This window comes from Rhinoderma darwinii, chromosome 3, assembly GCF_050947455.1.
Source record: "Rhinoderma darwinii isolate aRhiDar2 chromosome 3, aRhiDar2.hap1, whole genome shotgun sequence".
Taxonomy (NCBI): domain Eukaryota; kingdom Metazoa; phylum Chordata; class Amphibia; order Anura; family Rhinodermatidae; genus Rhinoderma; species Rhinoderma darwinii.
Window position 1 is genome coordinate 236,865,981 of NC_134689.1, and position 18,532 is coordinate 236,884,512.

The following is an 18,532-nucleotide window of genomic DNA, read 5'->3' on the forward strand; positions in this document are numbered from 1 at the left end:
GCCAGTGGAGGAGATCAGCACCTTTGCGAGTGAGATCCGTAAGAGGCTTAGCGATGACCGTGAAGTTAGCGATAAATCTCCTGTAATAATTAGCGAACCCCAGGAAGCACTGTAACACCTTCAGGGAGGCAGGTTGGACCCATTCCGCCACAGCCTGGACCTTGGCGGGGTCCATGCGGAATTCATGAGAAATGAGGATTTGACCCAAAAATGGTATCTCCTGCACCCCAAACACTCATTTTTCGGTCTTCGCAAACAGTTTGTTTTCCCGAAGGACCTGGAGCACCTTCCTGACATGCTCAATGTTGGAGGACCAGTCCTTGGAAAACACAAGTATGTCATCAAGGTACACTACAAGAAATACCCCCAGGTAATCTCTTAAAATCTCATTTATGAAATTCTGGAAGACCGCGGGAGCATTACACAACCCAAAGGGCATGACAAGGTATTCGAAATGACCTTCGGGCGTGTTAAACGCAGTCTTCCACTCATCCCCCTCTTTGATGCGGATAAGGTTATACGCCCCCCGTAGATCAAACTTAGAGAACCATTGGGCCCCCTGAACCTGAATAAAGAGATCAGGAATCAAAGGAAGGGGATACTGGTTCCTTACAGTGACCTTATTCAAGTTACGGTAGTCAATGCATGGCCTAAGACCACCATCCTTCTTCCCGACGCAGAAGAAGCCAGCACCTACCGGAGAAGTAGAGGGGCGAATGTAACCCTTGGCCAGGCATTCCTGGATATACGCTCTCATGGCTTCACGTTCGGGACAAGAAAGATTAAATATCCTACCCTTAGGGAGCTTAGCTCCTGGTACCAAATCGATAGTGCAATCGTATTCTCTATGAGGAGGTAACACTTCGGAGGCCTTCTTAGAGAAAACATCAGCGAAGTCCTGAACAAACTCAGGTAGCGTGTTCACCTCCTCAGGGGGATAAATAGAATTAACAGAAAAACATGACGTCAAGCATTCATTACCCCATTTGGTAAGATCCCCAGTATTTCAGTCAAACGTGTGATTATGCAACTGCAACCAGGGAAGGCCTAAAACCAAATCGGACGATAATCCCTGCATCACCAGTACAGAGCACTGCTCCAAATGCATGGAGCCAACAAGGAGTTCAAAAACAGGAGTATGCTGTGTAAAATAACCATTAGCAAGCGGAGTGGAGTCGATACCCACTACCGGGACAGGTTTAGGCAAATCAATCAAAGGCATAGCTAGAGACATAGCAAATTCCACAGACATGATATTAGCAGAAGACCCTGAATCCACGAAGGCACTGCCGGTAGCAGACCTACCACCAAAAGAGACCTCAAAGGGAAGCAATATTTTATTATGTTTCATATTTACGGGAAATACCTGTGCGCCCAAGTGACCTCCCCGATGATCACTTAGGCACGGAAGTTTTCCGGCTGCTTATTCCTACGCCTAGGACAGTTGTTCACTTGATGCTTGTCATCCCCACAATAGAAGCAGAGACCATTCTTCCTGCGGAACTCTCTACGTTGTTGGGGGGACACGGAGGCCCTGAGTTGCATAGGTACCTCCGAGTCTTCCGTGCAAGAACGAAGCAACGGAATCTCGAGAGGCATCATGGGGGAGTCAGAGGAGAAAACACAAAAACGTTCAAGTTGTCGTTCCCTGAGACGTCGGTCAAGTCGTACCGCTAAAGCCATAACCTGGTCTAAGGAGTCAGAAGAGGGATAGCTAACTAGCAGGTCTTTCAGGGCGTTCGACAGACCCAACCTAAACTGGCACCTTAAGGCAGGGTCATTCCACCGAGAAGCTACGCACCACTTCCTAAAGTCAGAACAATACTCCTCAACAGGTCTCTTACCCTGACGTAAGGTCACCAGCTGACTCTTGGCAAAGGCAGTCTTGTCAGTCTCGTCATGAGTCCGAGAGCAGAAAAGAAAAGATCAACGGAGGAAAGTTCAGGGGCGTCAGGAGCCAAGGAGAAGGCCCATTCTTGGGGCCCTTCCTGGAGCCGGGACATAATTATACCCACCCGCTGGCTCTCAGAACCTGAGGAGTGGGTCTTTAAGCAAAAATAGAGCCTACAACTCTCCCGAAAGGAGAGAAAAGTCTTCCGGTCCCCTGAGAACCGGTCAGGCAACTTGAGGTGGGGTTCAAGAGGTGAGGTGAGGGGCACTACCATGGTAGCATCAGGCTGGTTGACCCTCTGAGCCAGGGCCTGGACTTGTAGGGAGAGACCCTGCATTTGCTGAGCCAGGGTCTCAAGGGGGTCCATAGTAGTGTCAGGGACCAGGGTAGACTAGGTATATGGGCTTGTGATTATGTAATGATGGGGGTGGGGAAACAGACAAGTGAGCCCTAATCTACCCGCCACTCAGTCCCTGCCTACTTGCAACGACCCACCCTAGGCGACGGGGTACAACTGGGCGACGGTCCCTACGCTCAATAAGTGCACGACAGACAAACAGACAAGGGTACACAGAAGCTAAGGGAAATGGGGTAGTTGCCCACGGCAACACCGTGGGCAACAAGAGAAGTGAACGAGCCGAGTCAAACCAGGAGTGTACGAGGTACCAAACGCAGAGCAGGAGAGTAGTCAGTAAGCCAGGGTCAGTATGAAGCAGGGACAAATAGTTCAAGAAGCTGCAGCAGGGCCAGGAAACCAAACGAGAAGAATCACAAGCAAGGAGGAACAGGAAAGGCAGGTATAAATAGACAGAGGGCGGGAGCTAGCTCCGTCTGGCCAGGCTGTGATAGGCTCTCCCACTCCTAAGCCTGCCATCCTGAGTGGTGGAAGATGGAGTCAGTCTCACAGACATAGAAGCAGGTGCAGACTGATTACCTATGGGCGTTGACACAGAAGCTGTGCCTGGCAGATCCTTTACAACTTGACAACCTGATATAGATATTCAGATGCTAATGAAGCTACATCTATGTGCTAATGAGCATAGTGATAGTAAAATGTAACTAAAAAATAAGTGCAAAAAGCAAAAAAATAAATAAATAAATAATTACTAATTATTGGTAAATTGTTACATAAATTGTTAGGGTAAAGGAGTATTTTGCTTTTCAAAAATAAAGGTTAGTCTTTATATAATGAGAAGTTATACAATTTCCCAGTATACTATCTGCATCATTTCCTCACGGTTTTCAAGATCTCTGCATGCTTTGCTTGATGATCACATGACCAGGACAAGGTTTTATCCTCTCGAAGTTAACAATCAACGTTCCTATTGAATGACAGCAAGCATAGATCTTGAAAACGGTGAGGAAATGATGCAGATAGTATATTGGAAAACTGTAGAACTTTTCATTCTAAAAAGGATAACCTTTATTATCAGAAAGTGGAATACCCCTTTAAAAGGGTTGTATCATGAAGACAACCCTTTTCCAAAGAAAGTGGCCAGCTGCAGGGGAAATGTATCAGTACATGTCGACTATTCAAATAAATGGCCATCCATATAATTCATGGACGCGCCGGGTCAGCCTATTGAGTGACTCTCTAATAGGGCATATAGACAGGAATTGTTATGAATGAATAACCCCTTTAACTCTGAAGTTGACATTACTCACCTCTTATACAGCGGGGGCAACATTCACCAGGTGGTGTCACTGGATGACCACACTCCACTGGTGGGCAAGTCTTTTGGATGCATGTGACTTCCCCAGTCTAAAAAACAAAAAACAAACAAATATTATATGCCAATACCTAGCTCATACATCAAATAATACTACATAGATTATTTCCACCCCCCTCTCTTACGATCAACTTATTGCTTGAAATAGAATAACTTAATTTTGACATTTTAATTTTATAGAACTATAAAAGCTATACTGTTTTCACTATGCTTTGCTCTTAACCCCTTAACGACATACCACGTACTATTACGCGGTAGCCGTTAAGGGGAAGTATGGAGCGGGCTCACAGGCTGAGCTCGCTCCATACTCAGTGGGTGACGGCTGTGTTATACAGCCGACATCTCACTGCAACGGGTGGAATCAAAGATCACTTTGCTTCCGCCCGTTTAACACGTTAAATGCTGCGGTCAATCGCGACCGCGGATTTAAACTGTTAGAATCAGAGGGGCGCCCCCTCGAACACAGCATCGCGCCCCCCGCGACGGGATCAGCCGGTGACTATGGTTGTTATGCCAGCCTGGGGGCCTAATGAAGGCCCCCAGGTCTGCCATCTTTGTACTCCTTTGAAGCCCTGCCTCTGGTAGAGCTTCAAAGGAGACTGTCAGAATCACGATATACTGCAATACATTATTATTGCAGTTTATTATGCAAGCGATCCAACAATAGCTGCTTCAAGTCCCCAAAGGGGACTAATAAAAAGAAGTAAAAAAACCAGTTAAATAAAGATTTTTATAATGTTCCAAAAAAAAACAAATATTAAAAGTTAAAAAATTCCCCTTTTCCCATTTTTTCCCTAAAGCAATGTTAAAAAAAATAAAAGTTAACATAACTGGTATTGCCGCGTCCGTAAAAGTCCAAACTATCACAATTTAGTGTTGCTTAACCCGATCGGTGAATGGCGTAAAATAAATAAATATATATATATATTTATATAATTCAAATAGATGCAAGAAACACAGCACTCAATGTAGACTGGAAATCAGGCCATGTGCACGTTACCATTGCAAGGATGAATCAACTCCTAGGAATGAAATAGCAGGAACAAAGAACAAGTAACGGCACCAGTACTTCACATTGAACATTGAAGTCCTGGTGCCGTTACTTGTTCTTTGTTCCTGCTATATATTTATATAGGTACACAAAAAATGTCAACCGCACAGTCCAGGTCTCATAAAAATTAGGGTGCAAGCCCGCCAGGGATACGGCCACTCTATTGAAGAGCTGAAACGTTGCTGTATTGGATTGATGGAATAAAGCACCTTTTCTAATTTTGCTACAACTTTTTGAGTGCTGCCTGTTTTTTGAAATATATATATATATATATATATATATATATATATATATAAACATGCAAATTGCTGTTTTTTGGTCACCTTAGCTCTCCAAAAAAGGGAATAAAAAGTGATTAAAAAGTCGCATGTACTTCAAAATGGTATCGGTGAAATCTACAGTTGCCCCGCAAAATTTAAGCCCTCACACCTCTAAATTGATGGAAAAATAAAATAGCTCTGGCACTCAGAATATGGCGACACAAAACATTTTTATTTTTTTTAGCAAATAGCTTTATTTTTTTAAAAGTAGTAAAACATAAAACAAAACATATCAATTTGGTATTGCCGGAATTGTATCAACCTATAGAATAAGGTGAATATGTTGTTTTTACCGCCTGATGGACGCCATAAATACAAACCCCCCAAAAAATTGTGTAATCTCTGTTTTTTGCCCATTTCACCTCACATATAATTTTTTTTCAGCTTCCCAGTACATTATGCAGTACAATAAATGGTGCCATGAAAAAACTACAACTTGTCCCACAAAAAACAAGCCCTCATATGGCTATGTCGACGAAGAAATAGAAAAGTTATGGCTTTTGGGAGACGGGGAGGAAAAAAAGAAAATGAAAAAACTCAAATTGGCCTGGTCTTTAAGAGGTTAATATGTAATGGTGAAATATCAGGGAAAGACCTATAGGAAAAGCATTATACAATAAAAATGTATAGCCAACAATTCTATACAGCCTGGAGGCTTTGTATAAAGTATTAGAGCACCCACTGATCTAATCTGCTTCCGGGATCTTGCCCTTACTGCCCACTCATATCCAAGTTACACCTCACAGAACAAATGTTCACAATTTATAAAAACCTTGTAAATTACGTATGGATTAAAATGCTTGCATGCCATTAGATATTAATAATCTATAACACATCTTGGGATGAATGTCTGCAAATATGGATGCAGTAATAAATATCAGCCCTTATGTAACGTCATATAACTCAAGAGCATTATAAGAAACAGATGTACTAATGAAAGTTGTTCTGCAGAAAGATAGTTTACCTTGCTTCACACAATAAAAATAGCAGTGTTGCTAGCAGTCAGAAACAAAACATAGAAACTAACATCTAGAATTTGTTAATAAGAAGGATTTGATCACTGCAGAAATACTTCATAGGATCTCGCCGTGCTCATAAACTATGGAGAGACATTTGTTCTATGAACAGGGTCAGTTTGTTCGGCCTCGCACTCCATCTAATCTTCACAGAGTTACAGTGACCTGTACTGTACAATTTAGGAGCTTTATACACAATATTCAGCTCAGACCTTTATTTAAATTTCAATGCTTTCTTAGCTGTCGACCACTATCTCCCCTGACTCCACATTATAAAGCACAGGCCGGACTGCAACGCAGTTAAAGGAGACCTGCATGACAGAGGAGTAGGGAAGGACGTTGGGCTACAACAGATCAGAGCTAGGGGATGGAGAATAGGGACATAGTCTGGAGCCGGAGGGACACATGGGGTTAAGAGGAAGTGATGCAGGGGTCCCTTCCTCTTTGAACGGCGGTACAGCGTGGGAAAAACATTTCCACCCACTCCCATGTTATTCCCTCTCCTTACGTCTGCTAGATTTGAGGTGTATGTTGTTTATGTATTGTATTGTGTAGATGTATTTGTCATTGCAGCTATATGGTGGGGAGAATCCTTGGATTTGGTGTTAAAACTCTTGAGGCGGATTCATCGGGGTATGTATCCCCCAAAATTTGGATAGTGGATCTTGTTTAACTATCTGGCTGGTTTGTGAGGCTCCTCAGGGTCATATCTTTAAGAAGTCATTGATAGTTGGAACATGGCATGTGGTATAGATACCCCCTAACCGGGTATGCGGCTTGGGGTAAAAAGCTATTGTGGGCAGATATTTGTAGCTCCAAGGGCATCCCCTGATATGTATGTCATTTTGGAATACATGTTTTTGGTTATTATTAGAAGCAAGTGTTCTTAAGCATGGTTGAATACTCTATTTTATATCGGTATTTATGGTTTGAATATAAAAGATTTATTCTGTTACATTTTCTTAATAAGCAACTGCTGTGGCCATTTAATTCTGCTAATTATGTCTGAGTTTTATTTACTAGTGGTCAGGTTGTTAGGGGACGACTCGACTTACTCAAGTCATGCCAAACAAACGTTACTGCTATGCTAGGAGAAAGATAAGTGGCTGCCAGACATTTCTGACAACATTTTCAGGGACAAATAAAGGATCATGCAAGTAAAAGTGCAATCTTATTCACAGATACCACCACACACACAACCTCCGCTGTGTCAATGCCGACCTCCTCTTTACCACTTCCATCACCTCCTCACACTCTCGCATGCAGGACTTCTCTCGTGAGGCCTTTTTGTCTGAAACTCCACCCAATATTCTCAAACCCTGCAAACATTTAAAAACTCACTGAAAACTTACCTGTTCCAATAAGTATAGCACCAGACCTAAATATTTTCCCAACTAGTATTCCAACACCTCCTCCACCTGACATGTCTAGATCTGCTTACTCCAATCCTTGTCCCCTTGTATCGATTCCCTAGTTCTAATAGATTGTCAGCTTATATGCGCAGGGCTCATACCATATGTATATTGTAAACAATTGTTTCATTTGTCTGTACTACACTTCTGTAATTGCAAAATTGTGTTACCCCAATATTATGCTATGCAATGTGCTATGAAAGTTGAGTACCTGTCAGCTCTGACATGTTTGTTTAGTAAATACTTCCCCATATAATAAAAAAAAATCTTGAGCATTTTTTCCTTAAAACTCTGCATTGGGAACCTCTGTTATTCCTCTTGGAAATGTGTAAATAAATCGGCTACTGGGCATTACCATTCTCCTTGTCGATAGGGCCTGTTTCTACACAAAGACTGTCCAATGAGTGCTGACAATGTCATAGTTACATACCCTATTGATAAGTGGAATAGTAACACCCAGTTTTCACTTGATTTAAACATTTCCAGGAGGAATAATAAAGGGACAGCACAACGCAAGGTTCTAAGGAAAGGTGCCCCAGCGATGTTATTTTGTGGGGAATGCAAGTATTTTCTATAGCAGACATGTCAGGAGAGATGACAGATCCTCTTTATGGCTCTAAAACACAAACTTATTTATCTCACGCCAGTGGCATGTGCCAAGCAGTATTCGTCCAGCAATGTATTTTGTGTATATGTATTGTAATTGTAGACAAAGTAATAACAAGATATGATAATCACGTTATTTACCTGGCAGACACATGAAGTGCAGGGACCGACAGAAAATGTCTCCTTGTTATTGTAAGTCCTCCCCTCATAAGAGCAAGCTGTGACAGGAAGTGGAAAAAAAACATTATATGTTATGTACAAAATCCACAAGCTGGGCATTATTATTGTATAAACGAAAAGAACCAAAGCAAGGCCTTGACTAACATCCAGATGCATGAAAAACTATTATGGGTGTGCTTGTATAGAGGCAGGCTGAGGTCATTCCCCAAGGCATTACTTCCTATGATACATCCAAAATAGTTTTTTTTTTTTTCAGATCAGAGATATACAGTATTTTGTACAATGTTCACACAAAGATTCTTATGGTTATATTAGTGTACTGATTCCACATAATATTGATCAAATCTAAGTTCATAACTTAGATGTGATCGATATTAGCTGGTTCCTACGTGTCAGAGACATGCAGGACCCACTCTCAGCCGAGCCATCAGTTCAGACGAATTCGGCTGAGAGAGAACGATACAGCTTCTATGTATACAGAATACATAGAAGCGGTATCGTAAAAAGTAAAAAAAAATGTGTTAAAACACATAACACATTGATATAATAAAAATCAAAAAATCCATTCAAAGGTGCGCATAGCCATTAAAGGTTTTTTCTTATCGTAGTAAGTATTGGCAAATCACTACCATATGCCATCCTTTTCTTATCATGGGACCTCCATGATCAGTGCCGCAACAAGGGGTACTGAGCAGTTCCCTCCTCACTCGGACTGATGGAAGTGCTCATTGGTACTTTTCAGCTCTGGGCGCCACCGCCGCATTGGTTCCTGACACCATTCAGTGTCAGGACGTAGTGTGTTTGATAATACATTGTTTGAAATAAATCACATATCAATATTCTCAGCAGTTTCTTATCTATCACACGCTCAGATGGAGCAGTATGAACAGTGTGACTGACAGGTCTGCTTTGATGCTTTGAAAGTTGTCATATCTTGGTGCTGTTATACCATAAAAAAATTAAAGTGTATACCATATTTACATTTATACATATTTTTTAGTTTACATTTAAAGAGGCTCTGTCACCAGATTTTGCAACCCCTATCTGCTATTGCAGCAGATAGGCGCTGCAATGTAGATTACAGTAACGTTTTTATTTTAAAAAAACAAGCATTTTTGGCCAAGTTATGACCATTTTTGTAGTTATGCAAATGAGGCTTGCAAAAGTCCAAGTGGGTGTGTTTAAAAGTAAAAGTCCAAGTGGGTGTGTATTATGTGCGTACATCGGGGCGTTTTTAATACTTTCACTAGCTGGGCGCTCTGATGAGAAGTAACATCCTCTTCTCTTCAGAACGCCCAGCTTGTGACAGTGCAGATCTGTGACGTCACTCACAGGTCCTGCATCGTGACGGCCACATCGGCACCAGAGGCTACAGTTGATTCTGCAGCAGCATCAGCGTTTGCAGGTAAGTCGATCTTACCTGCAAACGCTGATGCTGCTGCAGAATCAACTGTAGCCTCTGCTGCCGATGTGGCCGTCACGATGCAGGACCTGTGAGTGACGTCACAGATCTGCACTGTCACAAGCTGGGCGTTCTGAAGAGAAGAGGATGTTACTTCTCTTCACAGCGCCCAGCTAGTAAAAGTATTAAAAACGCCCCGATGTACGCACCTAATACACGCCCACTTGGACTTTTACTTTTAAACACACCCACTTGGACTTTTGCAAGCCTCATTTGCATAATTACAAAAATGGTCATAACTTGGCCAAAAATGCTCGTTTTTTAAAAATAAAAACGTTACTGTAATCTACATTGCAGCGCCTATCTGCTGCAATAGCAGATAGGGCTAGAGTTTCGTTTAAAATGTAACTTTTACTTGTAACATATTTAAAAAGTGTGTAAAACAAATGACACACCAGGACAAGACTGTTTACAAAAAAATCTTCCTTATAGTACAGGAGATATAGTGCTCAATGCAAAAAAAGTCAATTCAATATTGGTGATATCATCATTTCTTTGCAGAGTTAAAGAAAAATGCTCCAAATTGTTGCAAAAACATGTGAGTGATCTATTTCCCAGGAGGATATATATAAAACTCTGTGGGGTAATGACCCCTCCTACCCGTTCCGTAGTGTGTTAAAGTCCTGTTCCGTTCTTATGGCTGGGGACTGGGAAGCCTCACTTGTTTCTTTTATATGATTTTAGGCAATCAATCATTATTTTCTCCCGACGCGTTTTCCTTATGGCCAGAATTCCTCAGGGGAGATAAGGCCAGATAACCTCCTTGACAGGGGGCACAAATGAAGTTGGAGCTGTATTGAAGTTTCAATCTTCTGCAGTGGCAGAGATTCCTCAGAGCACTTGTTTCCTCGTGCTGGAGTAAACGCTGGTTCCGGCGTGTGACGTCCTCCATATTGAATTGACTTTTTTTGCATTGAGCACTATATCTCCTGTACTATAAGGAAGATTTTTTTGTAAACAGTCTTGTCCTGGTGTGTCATTTGTTTTACACACTTTTTAAATATGTTACAAGTAAAAGTTACATTTTAAACGAAACTCTAGTCCTATTCCAGTGATTCAATTATTAATTATTGTAGAGTATACAAAATATCAAGTCCTGCGGTGGAAGGCTTCAAATATACCACTAACACCTTACAATAGCAGATAGGGGTTGCAAAATCTGGTGACAGAGCCTCTTTAAGCATAATCTATATCATAAGTATTCTACACACAGTAATTATGCAAGTACTTTGCTTTACTATCCTTGTACTGATATGGAGATACAGCCAATATTATATCCCATTTTTATCCAGAGCTGCAGTCAGAAATTTGCTGGTTGCTGCCAGTAACCTCTGACAGTTTAGTTGACTCAAATAATGCAATGCACTACATTTTGGGGAAATGTAATTTATTCTACAATACATTATTCTATAGTCCTGGTGACTACAATTCCCAGAATGTATAGATGTTGAGCAAAAACGAGGAAATATCTCAACATAAATTTGTGTAAAATGATGTTCAATATTAAATCTTAAAGGGAATGTGTCATCATAAAATTAAATTAAGTTAATATGTTAAACATATTTTGAAAGAATTTTTGGTGATTTTTTTTTTTTTACAGTTTCTGTCATTATCTATAATAAAAAATAAATCCCTAATAGACTGACACTTCCTGTTCTGTAGAGATCACATCTCAACAATCATCCCATTATCATCACAAACAGTTCAACAATGAAAGGTAACACTTCTGTATATAGATAACACCATATCTCCCAACCGTCCCGGATTCAGCGGGACAGTCCCGGATTCCGGGCGGTGTCCCGCTGTCTTGGGCAGCCGGGGTTATGTCCCGCTGTCAAACTAATTCTGAAGCAGGGACCCATCAGCTCCCTGCTTCAGAATTAGTTCATAGCGGGGGAGCAGAGGGAGCTCCTCGGCTCGCCAAGGACTCCCCGGGCACAGCGCTACTTTAAGGTCTGTGCTCGGGGAAGCCCTTGACGTTACTGTCCATATATGGACAGTGACGTCAGTGGCTACTCCTGGAGCAGAATCCCCGGCCAGAGTTGGCAACGAGTATTCCGCTCAAGGAGTAACCGCTGACGTCACTGTCCATATATGGACAGTACCGTCAAGGGCTTCCCCGTGGACATCACTTAAAGTAGCACTGTGCCCAGGGAGTCCTCGGCGAGCAGAGCAGCTCCCTCTACTCCTCTGCTCTGAACTAATTCTGAAGCAGGGAGCTGATGGTTCCCTGCCTCAGAATTAGTGGCTACTCCTTAAGCGGAATCCCCGTTGTCGATGATCTGGCTGGGGATTCCGCTTCTAGAGGGAGTCCCAATGGCGCTATCTACAGGAGGGGTGGTACTATCTTCAAGGGGGGTGTGGCACTATCTGCAAGGACACTGTGGTACTATATAGGGGCACTATCTACATGGACACTGTGTCACTATCTACAAGTGCACTGGCACAAGGGGCAGCTAAGGGGGCATTATACTGTATGGGGGCAGCTATGGGGGCGTTATGCTGTATGGGGGAATTTGTTTGGGCATTATATTGTATGGGCATTATACTGCATGGGATAATCTGTGTGGGCATTATACTGTATGGGGGCATCTGTGTTGGCTTTATACTGTATGGGTGCCTCTATGGGGCAGTATACTGTATGGTGGCAGCTATGCGGGCATTATACTGTATGGTGGCAGCTAGAGGGCATTATACTGTGTGGGGGCAGCTATTTGGTATTATACTTTGTGGAAGGCACTATGGGAGCATGATACTGTGTGCGCTGAATCGGTTGTGTATCGGCGGGGATTGGGTGGGATTATAGGCGTGGCTTAAAAGAAAAAAATTGGCGTGACGCGCTGCACGCGTCTCATCGGTTGTCCCTCTTTGTGATACTTGAAAGTTGGGAACTTTCAACATTCACAATAGGTGATGGTCACAGATACCCTCCTATTCCTTCCTGCACAATGACCTCTGCAAAGGTCACAGAGCATGCCTAGAAAACTCTCCCATAGAAGTAAAAGGCCCTGTTCACACTGAGTTTTTTGACGAGTTTTTTGACGCGGAAACCGCGCCGCAAAACTCCTCAAAAACTGCCTCAAAATGCCTCCCATTGATTTCAATGGGAGTTGGACGAGTTTTTTTACCGCAAATAAAAAAACTGCGTCGCGGTAAAAAGAAGCGTCATGACCCATCTTGAGGCGGTTTCCGCCTCAAAAACCCCATTTCAATTAGTCAGAAAGGAAAAAAACGCCTCGACGAGTTTTCGTCAAACCACTGTGCAAAAACCGTCTGGAGCAGTTTTTGCAGGACACAGCCAAAGGGTTCCTCCCTGTTCACATGTTTCTATGGTCCATGTGGCTGCTGTAATGCATATCTCTAAATGCTGTTAAAAGCAGCACAGCAGGATGTCTGCCCCTATAAAAATGTACAGAAATATAATTAAAAAATCTACAGTAAAAATGTAAAAAAATCAGAAAAAAATTTTTGTTTCACTATCCGGTTTTCATTAGTTAAAGAAAAATAAATAAACAAAGAAAAGAATATGTATATATATATATATATATATATATATACAGTGAAGGAAATAAGTATTTGATCCCTTGCTGATTTTGTAAGTTTGCCCACTGTCAAAGACATGAACAGTCTAGAATTTTTAGGCTAGGTTAATTTTACCAGTGAGAGATAGATTATATAAAAAAAACAATCAGAAAATCACATAGTCAAAATTATATATATTTATTTGCATTGTGCACAGAGAAATAAGTATTTGATCCCTTTGGCAAACAAGACTTAATACTTGGTGGCAAAACCCTTGTTGGCAAGCACAGCAGTCAGACGTTTTTTGTAGTTGATGATGAGGTTTGCACACATGTTAGATGGAATTTTGTCCCACTCCTCTTTGCAGATCATCTGTAAATCATTAAGATTTCGAGGCTGTCGCTTGGCAACTCGGATCTTCAGCTCCCTCCATAAGTTTTCGATGGGATTAAGGTCTGGAGACTGGCTAGGCCACTCCATGACCTTAATGTGCTTCTTTTTGAGCCACTCCTTTGTTGCCTTGGCTGTATGTTTCGGGTCATTGTCATGCTGGAAGACCCAGCCACGAGCCATTTTCAATGTCCTGGTGGAGGCAAGGAGGTTGTCACTCAGGATTTGACGGTACATGGCTCCATCCATTCTCCCATTGATGCGGTGAAGTAGTCCTGTGCCTTTAGCAGAGAAACACCCCCAAAACATAATGTTTCCACCTCCATGCTTGACAGTGGGGACGGTGTTCTTTGGGTCATAGGCAGAATTTCTCTTCCTCCAAACACGGCGAGTTGAGTTAATGCCAAAGAGCTCAATTTTAGTCTCATCTGACCACAGCACCTTCTCCCAATCACTCTCAGAATCATCCAGATGTTCATTTGCAAACTTCAGACGGGCCTGTACATGTGCCTTCTTGAGCAGGGGGACCTTGCGGGCACTGCAGGATTTTAATCCATTACAGCGTAATGTGTTACCAATGGTTTTCTTGGCGACTGTGGTCCCAGCTGCCTTGAGATCATTAACAAGTTCCCCCCGTGTAGTTTTCGGCTGAGCTCTCACCTTCCTCAGGATCAAGGATACCCCACGAGGTGAGATTTTGCATGGAGCCCCAGATCGATGTCGATTGACAGTCATTTTGTATGTCTTCCATTTTCTTACTATTGCACCAACAGTTGTCTCCTTCTCACCCAGCGTCTTACTTATGGTTTTGTAGCCCATTCCAGCCTTGTACAGTTCTATGATCTTGTCCCTGACATCCTTAGAAAGCTCTTTGGTCTTGCCCATGTTGTAGAGGTTAGAGTCAAACTGATTAATTGAGTCTGTGGACAGGAGTCTTTTATACAGGTGACCATGTAAGACAGCTGTCTTTAATGCAGGCACCAAGTTGATTTGGAGCGTGTAACTGGTCTGGAGGAGGCTGAACTCTTAATGGTTGGTAGGGGATCAAATACTTATTTCTCTGTGCACAATGCAAATAAATATATATAATTTTGACTATGTGATTTTCTTTTTTTTTAAATATATAATCTATCTCTCACTGGTAAAATGAACCTAGCCTAAAAATTCTAGACTGTTCATGACTTTGACAGTGGGCAAACTTACAAAATCAGCAAGGGATCAAATACTTATTTCCTTCACTGTATATATATATATATATATATATATATATATATATATATATATATAGCTGATGCATTCCCTTTAAATTACACTTTTGTGTTACAAAAACTATATACCATTTTAATATATAAGCAAGCTAATCCTAAGGCAAGTTTTTTCAAAGGACCCCTACACCTGCCAACCACCATGCTCCCATTGCCATGCAGAATGCCGTCGTACCGATAGCATCCACAATGCCCCTATAACAATGACAACCTCAGTCACAGGGCTCTAGCTACAAAAGATGTCAAATAAACAATCCCTAATTCTGAATATGTAGGAGAATCTCACATAGCATCATGCATACCAAGGAAAATAAATCACACGTTGAATTCTTTTTTCCCCTCATGTTTAACAAAGTCTCCGGGGGTCACTACAATGATCTTTGCCCTGTAGCCATACATATTTTATAGGATGACTGGCGAAAGAATTGCAGGGCAGGTATTAATACGAAGATAACCATGGAGACCATGAGGCACCAGTTACTATGTGTCCTGTCAGTCAGTGAACTGGTATTGGTCCTGCTGATTGAATATTTTATTCTCAATGGAGAAATAAAGGTCAGAATTGTGATTAATAAGAGTACTAATACAAGTTTATATACCAAACTTCTCAGAAACTATCACCAGTGCGAAGCATTGTAATGGAGAACTTTATTGTATGAAAACAGTAGAAAATATTACGTCTGCAGGCAATATGGTAATGTAGGGACCCCAATATAAAGCTCCTGTTTAAATCTAAAAGTGAACAAGGTTGCAGCAGTGAACAATGTATATTTAAATCTATCATTTAAAATTTTTATGTTTATGTGCATCGTGTGTGTTCTTACAGAGACTAGACTTAAAGAAGAGGCCATTAATGTTTAATCGGTAGGGTCCAACCAGAAGGTCCTCTACCAGTCAGCAGAATTATGAGGCTGGAGCACTCGCTGGCCCTTCATTGCTTACATAGACACAGCAGCCTGGCCATACGGGTGGTTGTGCCTGGTACTCCAGCTCAGTCCCATTCAAGTACCAGGCACAGTCACACTACACCACTGTGTCTGTGTAATCAATGAAGGGAGCTTTCATTCTGTTGATCAGCGGCGGTTGGACTCCCACCGATCAAACATGGATGACATATCCTATGAAGAGGCCATCAAAGTCCTGGAAAACCCCTTTAAGAGATGATGAGCTTAAAGAGGATCTGTCATTAGATTATTAATGCCCTATCTCCTAACTAATCTAATAGGCGGCGTGATGCTGATAACTACAGTGTATTTTTTTTTTTCAAAAACCTTTTTTATTTGCAAAGTTATGAGCATTTTTCGAAATATGCTAATTTGGCTATACCTGCCAAATGGGAGGTTACTCTTTCTTTTCACTCTGGGCGGTGTAATGTTTTCCGTATGGCGTTGTCCAATCAGCGTCATATAGTTCTCCTCTTCCCAGCCCAGCAACACAATGTGATCATATAGTATAAAGCTTCCATTCCTGACTATATTTTCAACTGGTGATACCTCCGGTTGTTTCACAGCTAGAACTGCGATCCTCTAGAATCTCATCTTTCATATGCCACCAGAACCGCTGTTTTAGTGTTCCACAGCCCGAGATATGGCTATTTGAAGTGATTACCTTCAGCCTCAGTCTCTCACACTGTGTGAAGCAGCTTCATGCTGATTGGACAGCGTCAGTGGCTGTGAGGTAGCTCCACCTCAGGAGAATCCCTGCTGTTGACACTCACTTGTCTAGTATAGTATAATTTGTATATTTAGAAAAAAGCTCATAACTTTTAAAATAATAAACTTTTTGGGCATTCTCAGTGGGGCAGCGCCTATTAGATTAGCTAGGAGTTTGGGCATTACTAAACTAGTGACAGATCCTCTTTAATGCTATTTTCTTATGTTACCCCTGTCAGAAGGTCACAACTTTGGGGGTCTGGAAAATAGTAATAAAGGCAATCTTCTATGTGTCTTATGTACACTCACTATACATTTTAATTTACTGTAATCTTTTGTCTGTATACCGGCATATCAGGCTAAGGGAGGCTGGCTGATATGTTCTTCAATAGGGCTTATTTATAGAAAGTCTAGTAAAATATCTACCTCATAGTTACTACCTTATTTTACAAATCCTTAGTTCATCTCAGTTTATATCTTTAGTACATATTTATATTTTTTTGTTTATAGTGCTCCTTTAACAGAGCAGATTATAGAAAAAGATGCTCATACACTTACTCACCCAGACATTGAGGCCAGTCCTTACGTAGTGAGCACTTTACTGAACCTCCAATGCACACACAGATGTTACATGTGTCTTTCTTCCAGGTCTCACTGTCTTGATACTCTTTTCCTTCCCATAAACATGTGGGTCGGCGACATTCACAACTCTCCAAAACTTTTACCCTGTCCTGGAGATCAACATTCTGTGGGCATAATGTTAATGTCAGGAATGTCAGTTTCAGTTTTACACCCACCTACAAGGTGGCAAGTAACTCCATCCCAAGCCATGACCTAATCTAAAATCAACTGAACTCTAGATATTTTTTCTATATATAGAAAATGGATTTAACGGATCATATCAGATTAAGCTGTAATGGAATTCATGTGTCTGGCACCAGCCGTAATAAGCCTGGGAATGAACAATTATCTAAATCTCAAAAACAATCCTAGGGGAACACCTTATCTGCTTAGGGCTTTTAAAAACTCTGGCATGATGTGATTCAGAGCAAAAATAACAGTCTTTGTCCTGAGTTCAAGAAAAGATATCTTCAGAATTTAGTTTACTAGGATTTCCCAAAGGACAACTTTTAGTTTACATTTAATGTGAAATATTTTCACTCCAAAAATACTTATAACCAGTCACATGTACAGTATATCTCCTAAGTCTAGATCTCTATGGACTTCTAGCTAGCATTAGGATAAACAGTGGTTATGACATGAAACTGTGCATTTGTCCAAGCTCAAGTATGGAATATTCTAATTTGCCTTCATAGAATGAATAAAATAATGCATTCTCTCGTGGAACTTCCCATTTATATACCTGGACAGAAAACACTTAGAAAAATATACCACTTGGCACGTGCAAGCCAGGATTGCCCTGATTTGTGGTGACCTTTTGCCCATTGCAAATAGCTAAAAAGTTCCACTGTTAGGGTATATTCACACGGCAGCGTCCGTAACGGCCGAAATTACGGGGCTGTTTTCAGGAGAAAACAGCCCCGTCATTTCAGCCATAACGGCATGTGCAGGCGCTTGAACGCCGCGTCCATTACGGACGTAACTGGAGCTGGTTTTCCATGGAGTCCATGGAAAACGGCTCCATTTACGTCTGAAGAAGTGACATGACAATTCTTTGGTGCGGGCGTCTATTTACGCGCCGTCTTTTGACAGCGACGCGTAAATATACGCCTCGTGTGAACAGACAAACGTCAGCCCATTGCTTTCAATGGGCAGATGTTTGTCAACGCTTTCAAATTTCAAGCCATATTTTCAGACGTAATTCCAGGCGTAAAACGCCCAAATTACGCCCGTAAATAAGCCATGTGAACATACCCTTACTCACGTATACATGTGTTTTAAATTAATAATTCCAGGCTAACAGAAGAACATTTTTCCCATGTTCTATATATTGTATTCCTTTTCAGACGAGCTTACAATCTAAATCCACTTAACCTAACCTAAGATGTTATTGTATCCAGATGTAACGTATTCT

General features: G+C 41.5%; 1 protein-coding gene across 1 annotated transcript in view; it reads right to left on the bottom strand.

Moving 5' to 3' along the window:
* Positions 1-18,532, bottom strand: part of KCP (kielin cysteine rich BMP regulator) — a 185,790-nt gene that overhangs the window by 84,916 nt on the left and 82,342 nt on the right. The window contains exons 7-9 of the mRNA XM_075859420.1: positions 17,060-17,243; positions 8,168-8,244; positions 3,557-3,653 (exon numbers count right to left, since the gene is read on the bottom strand). Coding sequence (XP_075715535.1) covers positions 3,557-3,653; positions 8,168-8,244; positions 17,060-17,243 — 358 coding nt within the window. The remainder of the gene's footprint in view (positions 1-3,556; positions 3,654-8,167; positions 8,245-17,059; positions 17,244-18,532) is intronic.